The sequence below is a fragment of the Ovis aries genome, chromosome 9, assembly GCF_016772045.2.
Source record: "Ovis aries strain OAR_USU_Benz2616 breed Rambouillet chromosome 9, ARS-UI_Ramb_v3.0, whole genome shotgun sequence".
NCBI lineage: Eukaryota > Metazoa > Chordata > Mammalia > Artiodactyla > Bovidae > Ovis > Ovis aries.
This window is the reverse complement of record NC_056062.1, coordinates 21,163,522-21,188,929: the sequence shown is the minus strand read 5'-3', so window position 1 is coordinate 21,188,929 and position 25,408 is coordinate 21,163,522. Positions and strand designations below refer to the sequence as shown.

The 25,408-nt window shown below is 52.9% G+C and overlaps 1 protein-coding gene and 1 non-coding gene across 6 annotated transcripts in view; both read right to left on the bottom strand.

Moving 5' to 3' along the window:
* The window catches only part of NDRG1 (N-myc downstream regulated 1), a 61,278-nt gene extending 37,151 nt beyond the window's left edge, over positions 1–24,127 (bottom strand). For 2 of the 5 annotated variants that reach the window (XM_042254072.1, XM_042254075.1), the window contains exons 1-4: positions 23,835–24,127; positions 23,323–23,454; positions 5,419–5,499; positions 1,454–1,489 (exon numbers count right to left, since the gene is read on the bottom strand). In XM_042254072.1, coding sequence (XP_042110006.1) covers positions 1,454–1,489; positions 5,419–5,499; positions 23,323–23,331 — 126 coding nt within the window. In that variant the 5' untranslated portion in view covers positions 23,332–23,454; positions 23,835–24,127. Of the gene's footprint in view, positions 1–1,453; positions 1,490–5,418; positions 5,500–10,938; positions 11,030–12,529; positions 12,880–17,766; positions 17,890–23,322; positions 23,455–23,834 lie in introns of those variants that run through there. The other 3 variants (XM_042254073.1, XM_042254074.1, XM_027972876.2) reach the window with 3 other exon arrangements.
* On the bottom strand, positions 21,419–21,491 carry TRNAC-ACA (transfer RNA cysteine (anticodon ACA)). The gene has a single exon. It is a non-coding gene; the product is annotated as a tRNA-Cys (tRNA).
* Positions 24,128–25,408: the final 1,281 nt, after the last annotated feature.

Here is a 25,408-nt window from a genome sequence, read left to right as displayed (position 1 = left end):
GGGAGCTTCCCTGCCAGCTCACAGAGCCACCTTCAAGCCAAGCCGGTGCCCCTCTGAAGTAAATGGCACATGGTGGCTGCTAACCATTGCTCAGGCCTCCTGCTCACGGCCCTGACACAGACGCTACCCGGGGGCTGCGAAAACAGGTTTCACGGTCAAATTGCAAAGAGCACAGTGCTGGCTGTGCAACCACGGGCCAGGCACACCTAACCTCTGAGCCTCAGCTTCCTAAACTTTAAGAATGAAGACAGTGACCCCGGCTGCCTAATGCTATTGGGGTTCAGTGGGGTGTGCCTGCGGAGATCCAGGGCCACACGTCTGCCTGGGTGTCCAGGGCCTGGTGCATGATGATAGTGCAATCGGTGTGTTTTGAACAGGCAATATAACACAGTGGGATGTGCTGGCCTCAGAGGACAAATGGCTGAACAGAAACCAACACCTCCGGTACCCCAGGGGTTCCTGGGGCCCGAGGTCAGGGTGGGCTGCAAGAATAGCCAGGATGACCTGTAAACACACTAAGGCCCACGCACCTCGCCTGTGCTCTTTGCATTCACCTCCCTGACTTCACACCAGCCAGTGCTTCCAACCCCACTCCCTCTCTCCCCTTCCAAAGACAACGCCAAGATTCATAGCCTCTGATGGATGGCAGGCCAATCACTGAAATACGAGATTCAGGAGGACCAGTAAGCTCTTTGTGGGGAAGGAGGTGAACGGTATGATAGAGCCACAGGACTCAGGATGGGCAAGAAGCCAGGGTACCCATGTGATATGCAAGCAGAGGGCCAGGGGAGCGTGCCAGCCTGTGCCCGGCCTGTATGAGGCCCTGTCTTCTCCAGAAAGCCCACGTGACCTGGATGTGATCAGGCTTCTGGCCCTGCCCCCAGGGCCTGGTACAGTGTGGGGGCCCACGCAGCTTTGGAATAAGGAGTCCAAGACTCACAGTCCCTGAGGTTCTGACCTACCCCTCAGCCAAAAGAGGTCAACCCCCTCTCATGAAAGCTTGTTCCTGGACGAACCTCCAGAGGCACCACCCCCATCTTGCTCCATGCCAACCCGGAGCAAAGAGGGAGCCGAAGACCACAGAGAAGCTGGTTTCACTTTCCCACGTGGAGCCAAGAACATCATGCTTCCCCCATCCCCTCGCATCACAGGGTCCAAGCCCACCCAATGTCTCGCCATTTCCTCTGCACATGCCTCCCAGCTCTGCCCTTCTCTGCAGGGTCAAAGGGGCTGGTGGATCTCTGTCCGGCTTTCACAGAGGCTAATTGGCTCTTGCTTCCTTGGTCAGAACTCAAACCCACTTCTCTCTGGGGAGAAGGAACTGAGTGCAGGAAATCGGCTTCCATCTCTCCCCTTTGCCCTAACATCTGAACACGGATCTAACCCATGGAAGAAAGGGGAAAGGAGAAAACAGATGAGGTGAGGGGGAAGGGAAGCCACATCTTCTACTTGCCTGAACATCAAACTCCTGCAGGAGGCCGGTGATGGTCTGTGGAGAGACAAGAGAGTTGGTCAGTTTCATCACTTTCCCAGGGCAGAGAAGTAATGTCCGAACACACAGACCTCCCCATGCCCTGAGTCTATCATCCCAACCCTAGGTCCTCTGTGGAGCCTATTTCTTTCCAGGGATACTGTGTATCTCAAAGAATAGCAGTCCAACTAAAAAGCAGACACAGCTGATGGATTCCTCTTTGACTAGCGCCTTGGTGAAAAAGATCTGAAGGTCTAAGCTAACCACAACTGCCTATAAACTGGTCTCGGTCTCCACCCATGTGCTACACTTTTAAAGCTCGAACTTGATCATGTCACTGTCCTTACATTTCTTCCATGGCAGCCCACCATCTGGATTAAAATCTATCTCTCATGAGAGGAGAGCAGAGCATTCCCCACCATCCAACAATCCTGACTGTCCAGCTCAAATTCCACCTTTCACCAGAGTTAGTGGCAGGCCTGGCCCAGGAAGATGGGAAAAGGGCTCTCATCCCCCAGATAGCAGTGAAAGTACAGGTCGAAGTTGGGGCTGGAACCATCCTCAGCCAACACTGGCACCCTTTCCTCCCAGCTCAGGATGGAGTTCAAAAGCTGAGCCCAGCTGGATCCACCACCACCCACCATGAAAGAAGACAGCTCAGCAGAGCAGAAGAAAAAAGAGGTGCTGGAAAGGGGAAGGGGATCTGTTGGAACAGCCAGGGGTTGGGAGTTAAAATTGTAACACCCAACTGCTGAAGGAGATTAAAGTAAGGGGCGGGATAGGGAGTGGGCATGAGACTCAAGAAGGAGATGATATGTGTATGATTATGGCTGATTTGCATTGTTGTATGGCAAAAGCCAACACAACATTGTAAAGCAATTTTCTCCCAATTAAAAAAATATATATATATATATCAATAGCTTCAAATCTCCTGGGGCCAGGGTTAAGAATAGAAGGGAGTATGATAAATTCAAGTGGAAGCAAATGGCGGCCAACATACTTTGTGTGTGTGTGTGTGTGTGTGTGTGTGTGTGTGTGTGTGTGTGTGTGTGCGTGCGCGTGTGTATTGACAGGAGAGAGTAGAAAAGCTGCTTCGTACAACCCTAACCTTCACAATATTAACATGAGTGCAGAGGTCATTCAGATTGAGGATGGACATCAGGAAGAACTTCCCAACAGCAAACCTAATTAAAAACACTTTGCTGAGTCAGTCTAAGGAAATGAAGGGCTTACTTCCATTTAAACCTGGAAAGAAAAGGCCAGTATCTACTTAGAGACAGACTGACATGTAACTTGGAGTTAATAACTTCCTAGATATTTATTTCAGAAATAAAATTTTCCAAGGGTAGCACTAGGCTGCCTAAAACCGTATAAATGCCGTGTGTAAACATGCACGTGCCCTTGGACTCAGCGATGCCACTTGGGGAATTTATCTAAGACCTACACGTGTATGAAATGACGAACATGCAGGATCCAAAGAGTCTATGAATACCTGCAGCTCTGCTGGGAACAGTAACATGGCCCCAGGGGTCCACATACAGGCCCCTGGTCAAACAAATGTGGTGGAGGACTGCGACGCTGAAAAGACAGAAGCAAGAGCCCTATGGACTGGTGTTGGAAAGGTCTTCAACATAGGTGATTAAATAAACAAGGCAAATGTGGTATACTATTGCATGTGGTCTTTCAAAAGGGGAGGGATAAGAATATGTTAATCTGGGTCTCCCCTGATGGCTCAGTGGTAAAGAATCCACCTGCCCATGCAGGTTAGATCCCTGGTCCTGGAGGGCCCCACATGCCTCAAAGCTGCTAAGCCCGTCACCCCAACTACTGAGCCCGTGGTTTAGGGCCCGGGAGCCACAGCTACTGAAACTGTGTGCCCGAGAGCCCCCGCTCTGCAACGAGACAAGCCACTGCAGTGAGAAGCCCGCACCGCAACCAGAAGAAAGCCCAGGTAGCAACAATGAACCAGCAGAGCCAAAAATCAATCAAATAAATAAACAAAATTATTTTTTAAAGATGCTAATATGTATTTGCATCACCTGGGAGTTTTCCTGTTTCTTTGTGTTTTTCTTTTTTCCCAAGACTGTGTCAAAGATGCAGACAGAAGAGGAAATGGATTTGAAGCATACATAGTGAAAAGTATTGGAGTTGGCCACCCCTGGGCCTCTACCTTCCTCCACCTTCTTTTTGTAAATAAAGTTTTATTAGAACACAGTAAGCCCATTGGCTTCCATACTGTCTAGGGCGGCTTCCAGGCTGTAACTGTAAAACTGAGTAGTTACAACAGAGACCATGGGTCCTCAAAGCCTAAGACACCTTCCAACTCATCCTTTACAGAAGACATCTTCAGACCCCCTCGCGTGGGAATGATATCAAGGATTCTGCAGCTTCCTCTGGTCTGGCTTCTAATCCTATCCAAAAAACCTTGGGAAATTCTCTTCCCATCAAGATGAGTTTCCATTACTATATAATGGAAAATAGAAAGATGTGTCTCCCCTTCATTAAGGAAAGTCCATGACCTGCACACACTGCTGTATTTAAAATGGATAACCGACAAGGCCCGTATGATACATGCAACTCTGCTCAGTGTCATGTGGCAGCCTGGACTGGAGGGGAGTTTGGGGGCGAATGGATACATGGAAATGTGTGACTGAGTTCCTCCACTGTTGGCCTGAAACTATCATAACACTGTTAATCAGCTATACCCTAATACAAAATAAAAAGCTAAAAAAAGGAAAGTCTGCGAAATAGTGGACCGAAGACAGAGCAGCCATGTGCAGTCATAAAGGAATTAAATGAATAAGTCCATTTACCAGTGGTAGCTGGCCTGAGTTTGGCTCCACGCCCCACGCTTTGTAACCATGTGACCAACAGAGAAGGACAAATTAACCTCCCGGAAACTCAGCTTCCTCTTCTGTAAAATGGGAACAATCACAGAACCTAGTGTCTAATCAGCCACAGCCCTATCCTTTAATTTAGCAGGAAATAACCTATGAAGTATGATTAGTCCAGAAACCAGCATGCAGGGCGAGGCTCATATATGTTAATTATTACTTTGGAAAGCATTTAGTTGACCTCAAAGTAACCCCACTTTTGAACCCAAGCTTTACATTTTACAAAAGGTGTCTCAGCATAGGCAGCCACAAAACTCAGTGAGAACCGGGATGTGAACATGGTTGTAAAATACAGTGTCAACCGTGCAAACGAAAAGGTTTTTCACATCCATCCACAGCCAGTCCAGGACAGATCATGCCAGGCTAGGCTATACGGCAGGGGAGTCTGCTTCCAACAAGGAGGTCTTGTTGACTTGAAAGTTTTGGCCAAAAAAGAGGGTGATAATTGTAGCAACACAAGAACACAAGCATAGCTGGCCCCCTTCCAGGCGGACGAGGCTGTAACCACTCCACGCGAGTTAGCCCACTCCATCCTCAGCCCAGTGCCACGACACTAGTCCTAGGGCCGCTGGTTTCTAAAGCTGGGGACCTGGAGCATGACGAGGTTGAAGGATTCACCAGTGGTCACGGAGCAGCAGTGCGGCAGCCAGGGCCTGAACCTAGGCAGTCTGGTCCCTTAGCCACTAAGCTGGGGCAGAGCCGCTGGGCAACGGGCTTCAGGGGCAGCTTTAGAGCTGCAGGATGTCAGAGGTAGAGGTGCTTAAAGGAACTCTGGTCCAGTGCCCCTCTTGTTACAAATGAGATTAGTGAGGGCAGAAAGGCCAGAGGTGGGCAAGGCGCCTTAGCCCTTGCCAGCCAAGCTGGGGCCTGAACTAGAACCTCCTGGCCTTTTGTACTGGACAAGGTGACCTGTGGAAACCACGAAGCAGTGGACGTGTGTGTGTGTGCATATGTGTGCACACGTGTGCATGGATGCGTGTTCCTACTGTGCACACATGTATGTCCATATGTAAGTGGGGATGGGAGGGGCGTATCCAGGGCTTGTCCACTTACCTCCCCTTTCTCCACCAAAGGCTTCACCTCGGCGAGGTCCACGTCCTGCAGCTCCCGAGACATGTCCTTGTTGTCACGCGCCTGCACAGAGACAGAGGCCAGGGGGTCAGAAATTCCGACTGAGAGGTGTTTCCAGACAGAAGCAAAACTGAGGCCAGGGAGGAAGCCTTCACTCCCCAGACCAGCAGTTTCTACCTCCCGCCCACCACCCCGGCCCCAGTCTTGCCCCTGGGGATGGAGGGAAGTCTGTTTCCTGGGACAGGAAACTGAGGCTTTTGGACAACTCATCAGTCAGTAAAGACTCCGCCTGCAATGTGGAAGACTCGAGTTCAATCCCTGGGTCAGGAAGATCCCCTGGAGGAGGAAATGGCAACCCACTCCAGTATTCTTGCCTGGAGAATCCCACGGACAGAGGAGCCTGACAAGGCTACAGTCCATGCGGTCACGAGAGGTAGACACAACTTAGCCACTAAACCACCCTGGCACTCAAAACCAGGCCCTGACACCCAGGCCAGGCCCACCCACCACACCAAGGACAGATGTTTCTCTCTGCACTTTAGAAGGAGACCCACGTCGCTGCCACATCCTGAAATCAGACAGCCCCAGCTTGACAAGCAGAAGGGGACAGAAGGTCCCGGAGGCCAGCCACGGGGAGCCATGGCGCTAGCTCCCTTCTCCTTCATCCCCACACCAGTGGGATGTCCCCAACAGAGGGACGGCCACAGAGACAGCCCCATGGTCATCTCTGGGCAGGGTACTCTGCTCCCTGCTGGGGTGGGGTGGGGCAAGCAGGGAGGAGAAGGGACTATCTCAAGCCAAGATGACAGGACTGAGCATTTGGGAAGACTTTGAAAGAAAAAAGAGCTTGATGAGCCAGAGTGGGGGCAGGAAAGCAGGGGTGGGGGGCAGGGGTGGGGGCAGAGATCGGGGTAGGCCAGAAGGGGCCCCCCGGGCTCTGATGCCAGGGCAGCTGCAGGAGAACCGGAGCAAGGCGGAGCGGATTCCAGCGGTGGGAATGCCACCGCAACCGGCTGCCCTGGGGCCCGAGGCTTGGGGGATGACAGGCCTTGAGCACACTCCCTCCTGGGGGGCTCAATCAGGGACCTGGAGGCATCAGTATTCCTTCTTAGGGGTGAAGAGTCAAGCGGAGAGACTGAAGCTCCCCCAGCCCAGTAGTGGGGTGAACTGCAATGAACCCAGAAGGAGGGGTAGGTGCTGCGGGCAGAGCTGCAGAGATGGGAGTGAAGGAGTAAGTGATGGGAGACCAGGGACCCCCACCAGGTCACAGACCCAGACCTTCTAAATCGGGAACTGGGTGAAAACCTGCTACTTTTCAGAGCAGGGACCTCGCCCCAAACTCTCCATGGCTCCTCAGATGTAACAGCCAGCCAGAGAGCACAGGTCTCCGAACTTCTCAATTTCAGCTCCTCTGAGGACCCAGGTCCCTGCACCTAGAGGAACCCTCTTTGTAAAACACCTCTCAGGGGTCAGCGGGTGACAGAGCGGGGCCGCCCCACACGCCACCCGCCCCCCACACCAGCACATGGTACTCCGTGGGCAGATCCCCTGGGACGCTCTGGTCTGGGCCCCCAGTAGATAACCAGCCCCACAAGAATGCCTTTATGCAGCCTCTGGAGTCTAGGCTCCAGAACATTCTGAAAACAAAGTCGGTTTTATATTTGCGAGCATTCCTGGGCAGCTGCCAGCTCGGAGGCAGGAGGCATGAAAAGCCAAGGTCTGCCGGCCTTGCTAACTCAGCGTGTTCACGGTCCCGAGACCCTGGCTGTGAGACACCTCGCCTACACAGGCCGGGGAGCCTTCCAGAGGCTCACGGCTCTGGCAACGCTAAGAGCTTGTCACAGGGGCTCCTTCAGAACCCAGGGGTGAAGTCAGGGTCTCTGGCTATTCCTGGGCCTCCGTCCCCACCTGCCAGCTCCCCAGGACAGGTAGGTAGCCTACCTGGCTCATTCCCTTCCCTCCCTGCAGCTCCTAGCATCACAACAGACAGAATAAACAGACAGATGAACAGCCTTTATGCAGCTTCACAGCAACTGATCACTCAGTTGCGTCCGACTCTGCAATCCCAAGGACTGTCGCCTGCCAGGTTCTCCTGTCCCTGAAATTCTCCAGGCAAGAATACAGGAGCAGGGTGCCACTTCCTCCTCCAGGGGGATCTTCCCAACCCAGGGATCGAACCTGCTTCTCGTGCATCTCCTGCGGTGGCAGGCTGATTCTTTACCACTGCGCCACCTGAGAGGCCCACGTTTGCGTTTACATTCACTCTTACGTGGTTTAGTAAACCACACAAGTGAAATGCCTTGAAAACAGGTCCACGTGTATTTCAGGCTGCAGCTCAGCCCAGTGTGGTCAGGTCTCCTTGGCTGGCTTGACTCCAGTGTGATCCCACTGGAGGATCAGCCTTCACCTGGCCTCTCACCCTCCCTCAGAACCAGAAAGAGTTCAGGCCCAGCCTTCCTGGCTTCCCAAACGTGCTCCCGGAGAAATCCCTTTACCCCACACCTTCTTTTCCTCCTACAACTCAGCTTCCCAGACCTCAGGAGACAGTGGCTTGAAAACCGGTGAATCCCCCTTAAACAGTATTTGAGAACTGCTCCTTTTTGGAAGCTGGAGGAGGCCTCAGGGAGCCGCACCCCTCATGTGCTCAGGGCCCTGGGGAGACTCAGAGGGGAGCTCACAGAGGACTATCACAGTGTTTGTGCAGACAAGGGTGCTTTGGTCCCCTCATCTGGCGAGGTCCAGAGACATTCTTGATCAGCACCACTGGGAGATGCTGCTAGCATCCAGCTCATGCAGACCAGGGCGGCTGCTGACCACGCCACGGAGGCACAGGGCACCCACGGCAGAATTATCTGGCCCCAGGAGTGAAGCGGCTGAAACGCCCTGGGCCCAGACCAAGAAGCAGCCAGTGAGAACCCCAGGGCTCTGCAGTCTGCAGGGCGACCAGATAAAGCAGAGGACACTCCAGGTTCTCCTCGTCCCCGGGGGATGGGCGTGGGTAGGAGGTGCGGTTCCCGCAGGCCTGGGGCAGCCTGTGGCTCATAACTGTAACTGGACACGTCCCGACAGGTGAGCTCAGCCAGGACCTCCAGCCAGGTCACTGCCTGCGATTCCCAAGACCACCCAAATGGGCTGTAGAAGGTGCACCTTGAGCCCCGGGCCCCCCACACCCCCACCCCGCCTCTCTGAGCTAGGGTGCTCTCAGTCCAACTCAGCAGACTTAGGCCCCTTGAGGCCCCTTAACCCCGTCTCTGTTGCATCCATCAATAAACTTTGCAAACTTTTGTCTCAGAAGCTGTGGGTTTAAAGGAAACCTTATAAGGAAGTTCAATGTATAAAACTGTTTTTAAGAAGAAAGCTGACATGTTTTAGATAAAGCCAGGGACACCTCGTGTTCCCCCTCCCTATCGTCTGCCCCCCACGAGGCAAGACCAGCCCTCAGAGCCCTTCTGAGCTCCAGGAAGCATGTGCTGTAAGGAGGTTTACTCGGAGGTAGTTTTCCTGCACAGCAACTGCATGCGCCAGACACTGAGTGAATCGAGAAAGGACCTATCACAGCTCTGTGATGAGACCTGACTATGTGACAAGTCAGGCGTAGACAGGAGGTGACCTGGTTTCGGTGCCGGGGCTGGTGCCCCCTGCCCTGTTCCCTTCAGGCTCCACTCAGAGGGTGCCCACACCTGGGGTCACCCCCCGCAGCCAACCTACAGCCCCACTGGGCTCAACAAGCTCTCTCCCTGGGTTTGAGACCAAGCGCCGGATGCCAAGCCTGCCCTTCTCCACCGCCTCCTGCAAAGTCCCAGCACAGGATGTAGGGCTGCAGAGGGCCAAGGCAGGGGGCGGAGGGTTGCAGGTGGCAGTCCTGCAGGGGGCCAGGCAGCACCGGGCATGGTGGTGGAAGCCTGGGTGTCTGACTCCCAGCCCCCTATGCCATCCTGTAGGGTGGACTCTGTCTCAGCACAGAGGGAAGCCACTCCACACAGGAAATGAGGTCGGGACAGGTCTCCTGCCAAAACCCCACTCAGTGCACACAGCAGGGTTCCAGGTTACAACGCCAGCTGCCAGACTGATTTATACCACTTCTTCCTTTCCCACCTGCCTGCCCAGAAGGAATTCTGAGAAAATCAATATTGCAGAAGTGAAAGGCAGCCAGGAGTTAGTGGGGAGGTGGGGGGAGATCTGAGGGTCATACCTGAACATTACCATTGATTAGTTCTGTGATCTAACCTCTGAGCCTCAGTCTGCTCATCTGTAAAATGGGCATAACAACTCCTGTTCCCGGCGAGTAGTGGGTGGCCTTCAATGCAACCATGGCACACAGAATCGGGCAAACAGCTGCTTCATTGATCAGTGCACTTCCCTGGTTGCCTCAGAGACCCAGGGCGATCTGTGGGGACAGGGTCTGTATTTTAAACATTCTTAATCCCTCAGTGGCCCAGCAAGGATGGGACACAGAAAAAGGTTCAGCAGGTGTCACATGGGTTTCCAGCAATCAGACCCAACGTGCTACCACTCGGGTCAATGAGTAACAAAGGCCCAAGGGGAAGGCGCGGGTTGGGGGGGCAGGCAAATACCTTTCCAGTTCAACGGACCCAGGAGCCAGTCAGCAATGAGCTGGACTCCATGGGTTCCAGCAAAGCCAAGACTGAGATTTGCTTGGAGGAGTGAAGAAGGTGACCTCGGGGACTGGGAAGGCAGCGGGCGAAGGCATCTCAGGCTATGAGGCCACGTGAGAGCTGTTAGTCGGTCACCCTGAGAGCGAGGGGACACACAGCGCCTGGGATTCTCACAAGCCCTGATGGAGCAGCAGGAACGCTGTTTAGGAGCTGGGGCGTGGGAACCCTGCCCCTCCCAGCCACATGACTGTTACCAAGCCATTCATCCCCTCCCTGGGCCTCGGCTTCCCATCTACAAAATATGTGGCAAGTGTTCTACAGACACTGTTGTTCTCGTTTAGTTGCTAAGTCGTGTCCAGCTCTTGTGACCTGCCAGGCTCCTCTGTCCATGGAATTCTTCAGGCAAGAATACTGGAGCAGGTTGCCATTTCCTTCCCCAGAGGATCTTCCTGACCCAGGGATCGAACCTGTGTCTCCTGCGTTGGCAGGTAGACTCTTTACTGCTCAGCCACCTGAGAAGCCCTCTGTGCACATCACATAGTCCCCAAGACCCCGGACGGATGGGAGTCCAGGCAGGAAGGTGCTGCATGCAGACGAAAGGGAGGTGCCCCCGGGGTGCTGTGAGGGCCTCTTGCAGCATGGCTCTGCTCAGGCCATCTGCCCTGGGAACCTGGAGGACGCTCTTCTCCCAGCCTGGACCTCCTCCTCATCCCTAAGACTGGAGTCCTCCACCAGCTCTGGCATTCCTCCAACAAGCCACCTGGAGGGGGCATCTGCCCTTCCTCTTTGGCAAATTCTGCTGGGCCCCTAAAGCCCCTCCGAGGCGGGGGCGGGGGTGTCTAGCACAGAAATACCCAGAGTGTGCTTGGGGAGCCCCCAGCCTCACCCTCCACAGACACAGACGATGACAGCGACAAGAACTTCACGGTGCCTCCTAGGCTCCAGACTCCATCTCCCCTTTGAGCTTTCCAGTAGCCCTAGAAGGTGGACCGCATCATGTCACCATACAACAGGGAAATGGAGGCACAGAGAGATTAAGAAACGGACCTCAAGTCACCAAGCATCAAGACAGCACAGTTTAAAAAAAACAACGTTAAAGGGGGCAGTTGACCATGAACCCAGCTTGCTCTAAACAGACACACATCCGAGTGCCCAGCCCCAGGCAGGAGGTTCTAAGGATGGGCCCCGTGCTCCCGGGAGACTTCTCCTGTGTGGATCAGCTGGCAGAGTCATGTGCTTCTCTCCCACCATGCACAGCCCCCTTGAGTCACCACCAGAGGCCCAGGCGGCGGGCAAAGTCCACATCTTAGAACTTCTCCAGTCACAACATGCAGAAGGGATCCGCCATATTCAATACTTGAAAAAAAAGGTTCACTGCATTATTCTATTTGTTCCTGGAGGAGGTCCCTGGGAGAATGTGGATTGGATCACCTCGGCTTACGAATGGGTAATCTGAGGCTCAAACGCCGAGGCCTATGTGACTTCCTAAAGGCCTAGACTCCATCCTTCGCAGTGGGTGCAGGTGGGCAGGGCAGGGGCAGGCAGGGCAGGGGCCGGCAGGGCAGGGGCAGGCAGACCACAGCCTCCCGGAGTCCTCCAGTGAAGAAGAGAGAGGGGAACCAGGAACGACTGTTGATAAGCTTGCAACGATTGGGACTGTCAGCCACTGGCCCAGATTTTGTCCCGTCCAGAACACGCCCAGTTTCCAAGCCACGTGAAAGCAGTGTTTTTTTTTCCAGTACACTGAGCTCTTTATAGGACAGAATTTAAAAGGCAAGCAGGGGATCAATGGATGCTGCTGATGTTCACCATAACATCCTCTCCGAGTACAGTCAACTCCAGAAGGTTTGAGAGAATAGTGCCCCGTCTGCATTAACCTCCAGAAAAGTAGCCTTGGGGTGCACCTTGCCTCCCCGCACCTTGCTATGGACATGTCCTTTGGTCCTTTCTTTGCCAAAGAGATTCTGAAATCAAGCTACCAGGCAGTCCCTGTTTTCTGGACCTTCTGAAACCCAAGCCTTCATGGAGGGTGAAGAAGCTGATGGCTTCTCAATGTTTTTCTTATGCAATCAACCTAGTAAACAATATGACAGGACTCACTGGACCTTCTAGAAAGTTCCCCAGGTGAGGGGAAGGAAGGTAGAAAACAGGGCTTTCAAAAGTCTATAAAATGAAAAAAGATGATCAGACAATCAGAATTCCTTCAGGAGGCCCCGGGTGCTTCTGCTTAGAGGCTGAACCTCAGCAGCATCCAACAGGCTGTCTGATATTGAAAGAATAAAAAAGAAATCACTAAAGAGAAGGCACCCCCCAGCTGCATCCATTCCCTGGGTACCAGGCTGGAGACCAAAGGCAACTTCTCTGTCTTGGGCCAGAGCACAGAACTAGCAAGAAAGTCTGGGACACAATAGCAGGAAGAGGGAGGGGCCTGTACGTGGTCTTCACCCCACCCGCCTCCCCACAGCACGACCCAGGACCTTCCTGTTGGTTCTCCGTGCAGGTCTGGGAGCCCAGCCACCTGTCTGGCAGAGAGAAGACCAGACCGTCTACGGGGACGCGCAGGATAACGGAAGTCTAAAGGAGGATGCTGGGTGGGTGAGAGGCTTTTTCTGTGAATCTGCAAGAGAAACACAAGCAGTGCTGGAAGGTCTGTGAGATAATGTATAGAAAGCACACAGAGAGAGCCAGTGATAGCATGGGACGTGGAGGCAGATTCCTCCTACACAACCCTTTGTGCCCGAGACGGGACAATCACCACACTGAAAGAATCTTTCCCCGAATTGGTCTTGCTGCTCTTACCCTCTGGATGACCTTCCGATCTTTCCTACACAAGAGGGCCCACTGTTATTTCCTTAGTAAATGGAGGTATCCTTTGGACCAACATTGCTTCCCTGGTGGCTCAGACAGTATAGAATCTGCTTGCAATGCAGGAGACCTGAGTTCAATCTCTGGGTCGGGAAGATTCCCCAGAGAAGGGAGTGGCCACCCACTCCAGTATTCTTGCCTGGAGAATTCCATGGACAGAGGAGCCTGGTGGGCTGCAGTCCATGGGGTCACAAAGAGTCAGATGCTACTGAGCAACTATACTACTACTACTTGAACCAATATTAACTGATTGCCTACTAAGTGTACTCTCAGGTCTACAGGAAAAGGGTAATTAAGCAGACACAACCCAGAATGATCCAAGAAGGGCACCCCACCCAGTCGGCCTGCCTGGAGGGGGAAGTCAGGGAGGACTTTCTGGAGAAAGCAGGCAAGTTCAATGACTAACCAGAAGAGAGGAGGAGGGGGAGGGTTCCCAGCTAAGAGAGTCAGAATTACCTACCTCTTCGGAATGACTCTCACACCCTTATTCAGAGAGGGCTGCCCAGAACCTTCTCAAAGCCAATAGGTGGAGTTAGGGGTAAAGATGGGGGAACAGAATGGAGCCCTGTTCTTCCTAAAAAAGGTCCCCATCCACCTCTTTAAGCAGAGCAGTACACGGGCATATCGTTTATACGTACAGAGCTTTCCACAGGTTTAAGGAGGAAAAAAAAATCTATAAACAAAAGATGAATCCCCCAGACTGCTAAGCAGTCCCACTTCCTACCATCTCAGTTGGAGGAATGCCTCTACTGGACTGGAAATGCCTGGAGATGGAGCCCGGGTGGGCAGGTCTTCGGTAAATATACGGAATGAAGATCAGGACTGGGTGGAAGAGAGACCTGTGTGTGGATCCACACTCTGTAATTGGGTCTATTCGGCAGCGCCAAGTCAGAGTGCCAGGGTTGCCAGGTCTCGTCTCACAGGGCGTCTGCCCTGGAGCACTGGGGTCTGCACACTCGCGATCAGGGACCCCCACTCCTCCAGCACACCCTGCTCCAACAAGCCTGGACTGGCACAGCAGGGGTCAAGCAAGTGTCCAGGGAATTGACCTCCGCCAACTCCGCAGCAGAGACCCCCAACCTGCCTGTGTCTGTCTCCAAATTTAAAGAGAAAGAAAGGGCAGGGCTGGGCCCAGACTGAGATCAGGGAGTCAGGAAAGGCTGCCTGAAGTGAAGCCAAGAAACCGAGTCCAGGTTCCAAAGACGGATCGAGGAGGGCCTGGGCAGCCTCGAAGGATAATGCTTCAGGGAATGGTCCATGGTGGCCACGGGTAATGGAGCCCCATCACTTGATTCTGGACAAGCAAGGGACCTGCTCAAGCCTCAGTCTTCTGATCTGAGAAATAGCAAGGATGTCTCCTGTCTCAAAGGAACAAGGAGATGCCTTGAAATCACAAGGCACTTTAACCGAATAAAAGCTACTTACTCCAGACCCTGGAGATAGGAGAAATGTGGCCCTCTTTCTTTTGCTCTCCCTCAGCCATCATTCTGGAGCAAATATCCTCCTCTCTGGCAGTACACTCTAGCCCAATTCAGCCCAGAAAGGGCTGAAACAATGCAGATCCCTCGCGCATCCCAGACCTACCAGGCCTGGAAACCTGCATTTCAGACAAAGTTCCATTATATTTTTATACAATCTGCATAAGCTTAGCTTTCTGTAAAAACTTCAAGAAGCAAAACATGAATCCAGCATTTGAAGGCCTTCCCCAGGTGATGCCTTGAGAATGCCATTTGTGGAAATGATTGACCACAAGTTCCCTCATTGTGGCCTCGTGGGCAAGTACCGTCCTCAACTCTTGCCGTAGATTAACTCAATTAACATTTACACGTCCCAGAGAGACAGTACCTGTTATTCCCATTTTTCAGGGGGGGAATCTGAGGCCAGAGCTCTGGCTGGCCTCTCTGCTCTTTTCACTCATGCCTTTTTGCAGTCACCCCAACATGCCATCATGAAAAAAGAACAAAGACTTTCAGGTCTGACACTCTGGGTTCTCAGCCTGCACCTCCCACTTCCAGTCACATAGCCCACAAGCAAGTCCCCTAAACATTCTTGGCCTTGGTTTTCCCATCCATTCAATGGAGCCAAGACAGCACAGGCAGAGCTCTCAGGAGGATGAGAGGGGCTGTGGGATATACCTGCTGATTCCGAGAGAGAGAAAGGTCCTGCCCCTTCCCAGCCCCCTCTGCCTGAGTCAGGGCCCCTCCCTGCTAGAATCTTAGATGCTGAGTCATCATCCTGGCTTCCCTTCTGAAGCACAGGGCCTTTTGAGTCACGCTTTGGATAGGATTCTCTGGATCCTGGAGGAACTGCAGCTTCAGGCCATCAGAAAAACACAATGAGATCTTTCTTCCCCATCCGTGCTGAGGCTGCTTAGGAGATTTTAGTGCACTAAGGGCAGGGGACGTGTGTGTCTAGGGGGCAGGGCGGGGAGGGCTTTGTTCACATCTGGGGTCCAACCTGGACAGCCCAAATCTGGGCCACCACCACTCAGCAGAGCTGCAGCCCTTTCTCACTACGCTGATTCTGCTCCTGTTTCAAGAACTGATTCGGACTGAAAATCAATTGACCCATCAATTACCCACATTCTGTCTGGAAAGTTTCCCCGCCAGAAACACAGTGAGGATCCAACTCATTTTCTGACAGCAGAAAATACATCTCTCAAGACTTGAGACCCCTGTTCACCACCTTCCATCACAGCCAGGAAACTCAGGCTGACTTCCAGGTTTGGCTCCTTCTCGGCAAGTCATTCCCTGCCTTTGGGTCTCAGTTTCCATCTGTAAACTGGGCAGAAGTTGGACCAGGAACTTGTGTGAATTTTTAATTTCTCCAAATTATTAAACCAACAGATAGCAAGCCTGGATTTGCTTCTCAGGAAAAGAGACCCCAAAAGATCCTCCAAGGTCTCCTTGGAAAGCGTAGTCACATGCTATCACCAAAAATTTAACTGCCTGAGGGATCACAGAGGAATGGGGCCATTCAGTTGATTCAGTGTCTGTATTTGATCTCCTCCCAAGGGCCTGGCCCTGGGCCAGGTGCCAGGTGCCAAAGTGAGGCAGGGAACGCCTTCCTTCTCACTCTGAGAGGAGTGACAATGATGAGAGACAAGGTGCCACAAAGCTACTAAGTCCCGGGTCTGGGGATATCTGGCTTCGCTCCTGACTCCAGAGCACTGTCCCTTTAAAGGTATCCTATCACTTCCTGACCACCCCTGTGCCCCCTCCTCCCCTGACCCCCACCCTGGCCTACCCCAACAGTTACCACTACAGAGGGCTGGGGTCTGCACCCTTGTCTGCATTTCTGCCCTGGCTGGGGAACCCCTTGAAGCCAGGTGCGGGGGGTTGCACTCTCTGTACCTTGCTTATTTCAGTTCACCTTTGTGAAACTCAGTCAAGATTCCAGCATTTCTATCCAGGAGGAAGCTGGGCTGGAAGGTCTGCCTTGGGACTGCATTTTTCATGGCAAGAACACACTGTGTTTCTTTAGGAGGTGAAGTATGGCTGATGGCTAAAGCCCTCCTGCCTGGCCACTGGCTGAACTCTCTCTGAATCTTTCATCTTTCCCAGTAACTCAAAGGAACCAAACAAACTCAAGTGCCCAGGACATTTGGGAAGAAGAGATGGTCTGGGCACAAGACAATCGCGCCCTCCCCAACTAGGTTTGCCTCCCTCACCAGCTGCCCGGCACCTCCCCCGTCCAAGCCACAAGTCGGTGCTGCCCCAGACCTAGAGGGATGTCTCACAGCAGAGGCGACAGACGGGCGAGTGGGGGAGGTGGGGCTGAGTAAGGCAAATAGCCACTAAATCCCAGCTTCAGCCACTAATGTGACCCAAGCGGTGACAGCGCGTTTCTCCCGGAGCCCCCCACGGTGCACACGCCCTGCCCCCGGCTGAATCCCAGACCGCGGCGGATCTCCCAGGAAGGGCCGAGAAAACCCAGCTGTTCTCCTCCCCCCGGAGGGCAGGAGAGAGAAGGGAAGCTGGGGAGAGTGGGCGGAGGCGAAAATGACGCCACTCGAAGCCCCAGCCAGCGCAGAGCGGCCAGATGCCACACGACCCCTGTGGTCCAGGCCACCGCTTGCGCGCCGCCACAGCGCCCACCCTGGGCCACCTCGGGGGGCGCACCCTGCCCAGCGACGCTCGCCAACCCTCGCTCCCGCGCGTGTCGCACGCGCTGGAACACTAGGACCCTTCCCCAACACACACACACGGGCGCGAGCGCGCCCGCGCGCGCACACACACAAGCGTGCTCCACCCCGACTTCCAGGCTGAATGGGCCCCCGCCCCTCAGACACACACTGGTTGAGGGCAGAGTCTGGGAAGCAGACACACCCACGTCCCCTTCTCGAGCCTCGTCCCTAGCGCCGCTCACCCCTAGCCATCTCCTTTCTACAGGCGCACTCAATCCTTCCTTCCCCAGACACCCCACTCCAGGGACACACCCCACCTCCACCCTCAAACACACACACTCCTGGTCTCGCCTCCTCCCACGTCCAGCGCGCGCTCCGGCCCGGAGCGCCCGTGTGAGCCGGGAGGGCCTTGGGAAGCAGCGATCAAGGTGTTGGGGCTCTCCACCCCCTACCCCGATCCTCAGGATCCCACTTCCTCAGCTAGGGGAAAGGTAAACCCGGACCTTTTTTTCCCTCTTGCGGCCGAATCAAACACCCCCACTCCATCAGTGCTCGCGCCCCCAAAGCCCCTCCTGGCGCTCGCCCTGGGGCCACTGGGAGACCGAGCGCTTGCAGCTCCGGGAGTAGGGGAGGGCTGGCCACAAAGGGCGGTCCAGCAGAGGCAGGAGCACCCACAGGCGACCGATCCCTCCCCTCCTGGCGGGAAGAGGGCGTCGGGCTTACCTAAGGACGAGGGAGAAAAGCGAAAATCACCCGGAGCTAGGCTGGAGGCGCCCAGAGGGAGCGAGGAGAGCGGCGAAGAGAGGAGTGCGCTCCAGAGCCGGAGCTGGGAGCCAGGCGAGGTTTGTTTATGCCCGGGAGGAAGGCGATTTTATAGGCGCCGCGGCCCCGCCCCCGCGCCTCGCCCCGCCCCCGTCCCCCAGGCCCCCTCGCCGCGGGGACACACCCCTCGCCGCGCCCTCCTCCCGGGCGCTCCTCCCGCTCCCCTGGGCGCGCCTGGCCGTGCTGGGGCAGCGCGCGGGGGGCGCCAGCCCGAGCCGCCGCCTGTTGCGCAAGCCCGCGTGGAGGCGAGGAGGGGCGCGGCCCTCCTGGTCCCGGCAGCCGTTCCGCAGCGCTGTCCCTTTCCCAGTCCGGAAGGCCGGGGCCTGGGTGTGTGCAGCGAGCGTGTGTGCACCGGGGATCCATTTGGGCGCGGGTGCGTGTGCTTGGGCGCGCTCGCGCGTGTGCGTGTGGACTTCCGTGTGTCTCTGTGTGACCGAGTGGCCCCCATCTCCATCTCAGAGTTTCTTCTTCCTAGTCCCCTTGCGCCACGCCTGCATCTCCGTTAGGAGCGACTCCCCCACTTCCTCCGGGTCTTAGATCCCAAGTCCGGAGTAGCTGCCTCCTTTGCTTCCTGGAGACCCGCTCCCTGCAATTCTCACCCCATGACCCTTCCTTGATGCATCTGCTTTCCGTTGAAACACAGGCTCTCGCTTAATCGCGTCCATCTTGCTTGGGCACCTTCACGCAACCCCAGTTCCCTAGTTCTAAGCCCACCTGCCCTTTCCCACCCTGCGTCCTTCTTCCCGCCCCCAGAACCCTGGCAGGAAAGGAAGCTTCTCGCTCCTTCCTCGCCTGGTTCCTAGAACTTGTACTGAGCACTCTTTCCGCGCTTAGCCGCCTTGTCTATCTGTTCCCAGCTCGCTCTGCTTATCAATATCCCCCGCGGAACTTTTTTTTTTCCGGAAGGTATGCGCCAGGGCTCCATCCCAGGACGGTTTGATAGAATCTGAGGGAATGCAGCCCAACTGTCTTTTAAGAGCTTCCCAGATGGTTCTAATGTGCAACCCGGGTGAGCCTCACTGTACCGGGAGAATATTATTTTATGGGTGAAGGAAGACCCTACCGTTGTCCCCAGGCCCCTTGCCCAGACTTGTGTTTGCTTGCATCTGCCCTCCTCTTCCAGCCCTCTGCCTGATGGTGGTAAACCTCTTCCCTCCACCAGCCCAGATTTTGCTCAAGACAGGGCCCTGGTTCTCCTCTGTGCAGCCCACTGGCCTCCAGGGGCCCTGGTATTTACCTATTCTGTCATTCCACAAATATTTATTGAGCCACTACTTTGAGCCAAGTTCTGCGCTCAGCTGCTGGAGAAAAGGACTGAAAAGCTGAGGAGCCCCAAGATTCAGTTTCCCCATTCACCCAAAGAGAAGGTTAAACTGGACTCATTTCTTGGATAACTGGATTGAGCACCTGCTCAGCCTCTGTTGTATACACTGGGGGCATGGTAATGAACAAAATTAGGCCAGCTTTCTTTTACTCCACTCACACACATCTATTTCCCCTTACCTCCCCTATTTCCCCTTTTCCCCATTTCCCCTTACCTCCCCTATTTCAACTCTCAACATTAAGCTGCTCTGTTTATTACCTGGCAAAAGATATAGAGGCTCAAATTCAAAAGTGGAGTAGGCCACTACTTCCTCAGTAACAAATGGGAGCCCTGGCGTGTGGACTGGAGAAGGGCAATTTACCAGGAGAAGCCACTTCCACCTCTCTGAGGAAGACTTGGTGGGTGGAGCACTCAGGGCAGTCCAGACCTGCAGCGGGCTCTGTCCAATGGCAGAGGAGGCTTGTGCTTAGGAACCCAAGCCTTCTGGAAAACAATGAGCAGAGAGCAAGTGGGCGGATCAGGGAGACAAGATACCAGAGACAAAGAGGAGAAAAGAATTGTACTGGAGTCGGGGCTGGGGTGGGGGGTGGGTAGCATTTTCTGAGACCAGTGGCATTCTCCAACCAGGGTGAAAGAAGATCATTGCAGAATCCAAAGCAGCTCGGAAAAGTTCTGAAGGAGGTGTCGTTTAGATCCGTCTCATGGGTCCAACACAGCCAGTTTTCCTTCAGTGCTGCAATACTCTGCTGTTTCCGCAATGCACTGAGTGCCCAGATGAAGCCGTTTTCCCGCATCCACTTGTAGGAAGGAAGGACTTTGGGGCAACCCTGGATGGGCACCCAGGTAGAAGGTGCTCCCTCTGTGAAGTGGCCCCAGGGCACTGAGAGCTTCCTGCACCACTGGTCCCCCAGTGCAGGTCAGCTGAGACAGCAGAAGCTCTCAGAGCCAAACGTGGGTGCAATTGTATTGAACTGTTTAAATGATTTATCTTTCTCGCTGGTCAGCAACAGAATTAGATTTGCTTAGTGAACGCACACGTGGTGCAGATCCATCATCGAATCAGATTGAATTTTCTGGACTAACGTCCCTGGAAATTTCTAGTTAGCAGCACGGAAAATTTTTTTTTCATAGACTATTCTCACTAGAAGGACCAGAGGCATCAACCATTCCCAAGCTTCTTCCTTGGAGTTCATGGGTACTTGGGGCTGAGAGAGATCTAAAGCTAGAGTTCATGGGAAGAATGCTTGATTTCACCACATGGGTGCTGTGGTCCCTTGGGCAGTTACCCCACCTGTCTCGACATTCATCATGAATGTGGAGAAGATGGGTGAGAGGAGCCGCTGGACCTTCTGGCCACAGTGTATGAGTCCCCTGATGCGGTTCCATGTTTTTTTAATATGAAAAAGAGTCCCTGAAAAGCTAGCATCCCTTCGTTCTAGTATAGGGCTCCCCTCCATATCTTCCTCTTTTGTGAATCAGTCTAATCTACAAGTACACACTCAGAGCAATCAATGACCCATCCTAAGAATCGCCTCTTACCCCAAGTTCCCCTCCAGTTACTGTGGCCTCTTCCTCCCCAAACTTCTCTAAATAGATGCCCATCCACATAGCCTCCACTTCCTCGAGATATCTCCCCTTCCTTTAACATTTTAGCATTTATCAAGTTCCTCAGGAGTCAGTCCTGGCTTAATAAATCTACAAAGCTCATTAAGGAAAACAATAGCCTTCTTTGCACCCACACACCACTTACTCGACCCCCTCCCCCCTCCCCCCTCCCCTCTCCTCCTCCCCCTCCCCCCTCCGAGGCAGCTAGGACTTTCATCTCTGCAGATCATTTGTATCTCATCTCTGCTCTCACCAGTTTTCTGGCCCTAGCATGTTCTGTAATTTGCTGCCTCGGCCTCCTCATTGGGAAGCTGTACATAATAACAGAGCTACCTTGTAGGGTTGTTATAAGAAATACCAGTTAATATACGTAAAGAAAAGAAAGTGAAGTTGCTCAGTTGTGTCCAACTCTTTGTGACCCCATGGACTATAGCCTACCAGGTTCCTCCATCCATGGGATTTTCAAGGCAACAATACTGGCTGCTGCTGCTGCTGCTGCTAAGTCGCTTCAGTCGTGTCCAACTCTGTGCAACCCCATAGACAGCAGCCCACCAGGCTCCCTCGTCCCTGGGATTCTCCAGGCAAGAACACTGGAGTGGGTTGCTATTTCCTTCTTCAGGGGATCTTCCTAACCTAGGGATCGAACCCAGGTCTCCTGCATTGTAGGCAGGTGCTTTACCATCTGAGCCACCAGGAAAGTCAGATAAGAACCTGTGAAACATCCTAGAACAATGCCTGGCATGCACAAAGTCCTTGATAGAATGTTAGCCATCATCATCACCACCATCATCTCATCCCATCTCTCCTGGCATCTTTCAAAGTACCCGATTCATTCAGAAAGCCAGTAAACAGTGGTCAAGTAAATGAGCAAAGGCAAGTGTTTCTTCCTGAACTCTCCCTTCTTTCTGCAGCCCTGCTTGGATTTCATGGGGAGGGGAAGGGATCTTTCTGCTTGTTTCGGGAGCCCAAGTAGAAGGATCATATCTGTGGACCTCTGAACCTTTTCCCAGTCCTCTGAGAGCATCCTTGACGTGTAATGTCCAGCTGTGAGCAATGGGGAAAATCTGCAAAAGGAAAACAATTTCACAGGCGGTTGGATGTTCGCCTTTGGTTCAGGGTACATAGTAAATCTTCCATTTTTAATAGAAATGAAGAGGTATATATAACTTTTGGCTCACAATAACCAGTTTCTCTTTGCTCCTGGTTTGTAATGATTTGTCAGGAGTGCTGTAACAACTTACCACCAAAAGAGTGGCTTAAAATAACAGAAATGTATTTTATCCCGGTTTCAGAGGCTGGAGGTCCACCATCAGGGAGTCAGTGGGGTCAGCCTCCCTCTGACACCTCCAAGGTGGAATCCTCCCCCTCCCTCCTCTCCCAGCTCCTGGTGCTTGCAGGCAAGCCTTGGTGCTCCCTGGCCTGGGGCTGCGTCGCTCTGATCTCCGCCTCTGCCATCGCAGGGCCTTCTTTCCTTGTGTCTCTCTCTGTCTCTGTATCTCTCCTTGTGACATGGGGACACCAGTCATATGGGCTGAAAGGCCCACCCTAATCCAGTATGACCCCTTCTGAACCTCACTGATTACATCTGCAAATGTAATCATCTGCATCTGTATTTCCAAATGAGATCACATTCTGAGATTCTGGGCTAGAAATTAATTTGGAGAAGGAGTGATGACGGGATTCAACCCAGGGTTTCGTTAATATGTGTTTACCAAATATTTTTCGTGCATTTACAGAGAGACCTACTTACTGGCCTGCTCAGGGCCACCCTGATGAAGCTGCTCTCCGATGCTCCCGCGATAGTTCTCGCCAGGCTTTCCACCAGCCAGCCCACTTCCGTCATCCCTTGCTTGGCTGACATCTTGAATAACCTAAATCATAGGTCCTGCCTAATTAAACCTTTTATTGCTTTTGCTGCCTGCCAAGTTCACCACTCCTCCCCAGTGTGGCAATGGAGATGCCCCCTAACATGTCCAGGCATTTTTCTCCCTCCTTCAACCACTGGGTTACTCACCACTTTCTCTAGAGCAGACCCTCACGTCAGCACCTCTGAACCTTTGTCCAAGCTGTCTTCTCCTTCTAGAAAGCCCTCCCATATTCCCTTCTCTGAAGTTGTCACTCATCTGGGGAAAACATGGATTTAATCCTGAAAGGACCTGCCCAAGAACAAAGATAGCATGGGGCAGAACTGAGCACTGGGAGATACTGAGAGCTGAGATATCATCAGGTCGTTCACCCCCATGTCAGCGCTTCCATGTCCTGCCCCTGAAATCAGGCACGTGGGTATGACTTGCCCTGTCAATGAATGGGAGGGGAAGTGATTTGTGTCACCTCCGGATGGGGACTTTAACAGCTGGCCTGTGATTCATCTCCTATCCCCATCACTCTCAACTCTGGCCACACAGACCATTCTGGGTGACGGAGGGTCTGTCCAACAGAACCCAGAAGGAGGGAACTCAGAGCACAGTACCCAGCTGACCAAAATCATCATGTGACAAGGGGAAAAAATAGACCTTGTTGCCGCATACCAGTAGCATCCAGAAGGGGGTTGTCACTGTAGCCCAGCACAGTCCATCCTGACCGGGTCACCCTCCAGCAAGGCTATGATAAACATCAACTCTTCCAGTAAACCTCTCATGCTCCTCTCCAACCAGATTCACCTGTTTAAAGAATCCAGTACATAGTTATTGAGCATTTAAAATCCATCGGGCACTATGTGAGATGCTAGCGATAAACAGATGAAAATGGCATGACTATATAATTGGAGTTGTTAGAAGTGTTGTTAAGGACCAGGGTCTTAAAAGACTATGCGACCCAAAATCTCACCTACTCTTGAGGTTCTAGAAAAGCCCTCCTGAAAAAGGGATGTTTGAAACTGGCAGCCATTAGAGTAGGCATGGATAAGCATGTCCTCACCACCTCCTGCCCCCAGAGCTTTGTGTGTTTCCCTTCCTTGTTATTAGTTAGAAATATTTAGTGTATATGTAGCATAAACATAATTTCAAGTGGCTTAAGCAACAAAGGGGTGGGACATACTTACGGGCTCGCATAGCAGTAATATCCAGAGGAGGGTTAGCTTCAGGAATGGCTGGATCCAGGGCCTGATGTTATCAGATCTCTGCCTCTCCAGCTCTTAGTATCTTCCAGATCAGTTTACTTCATGTTGACTTTGTTCTCAGGTGGGCTGTTTGCATGTTAAGTCGAAGGCTGTCAGTTAATTTTAGGTTACTTAGTTAGAGAACTCCTAAAGTCTGAAGAGGACCGAGCCCTGGGAAGCTTCCCCCATTTTCCCTGAGAGGTCATGGGAGCTTTGAGGAGCCCGCATGCACATTTGGCAATCACTCATTCTGAAATCGCTGGCCCTTCATGCTCCACCCACGTTCCTGGCTTGACTGTCTCCACCACCACCTCCAGCTGCACTTTCCAGCCTAACCTGCCTGCCTGCCCTGCCCATTCTGGCTCCTTTATCCTCTGGGTTTTGCTTGTACCTCTGAGGACAGAGCTTCCTACAAAAAGGGGCAACAACTTCTCTGAGTTGGGACTATACCGTCTTGCATAGGACAGGAAAATCTTTAAATAATATTTGCTCATTGAATGGAAGAAAAGAGGAAGGAAAAGAAAGAAGGAAGATGATTTGCACTTATGTACAGACAGTTGGCTTAAAACTATTATAACAGAGCTGGACCCTATGGGCCTTCCCAGCACAGACACCCACCCCCCACCACCCATGTCATCCACCTGCCTCCTGACTGTCGAAAAACTTTAGCCAAAGACTAAACTTAATCAGAGAAGTGAGAAAATGCAAAAGCAAAGGAAAGCGATCAAACAAGACCAAATAATAGTGTACCCATTAAACAAAGTCAAGGACCTTCAGTTCCTCCTCAAGGACCACAGATAATACTCTGAGCCATATTCTTTGAGCTGTTTTACAGATACTAAAACTCCCAAGAGGTGGAATAAGTTAATTATACTAAGGCTTCCCTGGTAGCTCAGCTGGTAAAGAATCCACAGGCAATACAGGAGACCCTGGCTCAAGTTCCTGGGTCAGGAAGATCCCCTGGAGGAGAACTTGGCAACCCACTCCAGTATTCTTGCCTGGAGAATCCCCATGGACAAAGGAGCCTGGAGGGCTACAGTCCATGGGATTGCAAAGAGCGACTAAGCACACGTTAAGTGACCACAAGCACGTAGACCCCAGACAGGTCAGAACTGGAAGGCTGATGATGTTGACTCTTGGTTACCTCACCACCAACCAATCAGAAGAATGTCCACGAGCTGATCACACACCCCACAACCCTTTCCTTGGCATGTAACCCTTTCCTTCTTTTCCTTGTATAATCTCTGAGCAAAACATGGAAAGTAGGGAGTTGATTTTGGGGGGACATGTGTCCACCTTCTCCCCAGGATTGCCAGCTTTTCAGTCAAGCTATCTTTTCTTTTTACTCAACACTTATCTGTCAGTATTGGATTCTTGAGCCAGGAGCAAACCTCAGTTCAGTAACATGATCATTCATCATCCAGGTTTAGGAGATAGGATGTTTTTTTGACATTTCCTAAACTTTAATGTGCTCTTCTTGCCTCTGAGGCTTCAGACAACTTATCTCTGCAGGTGCT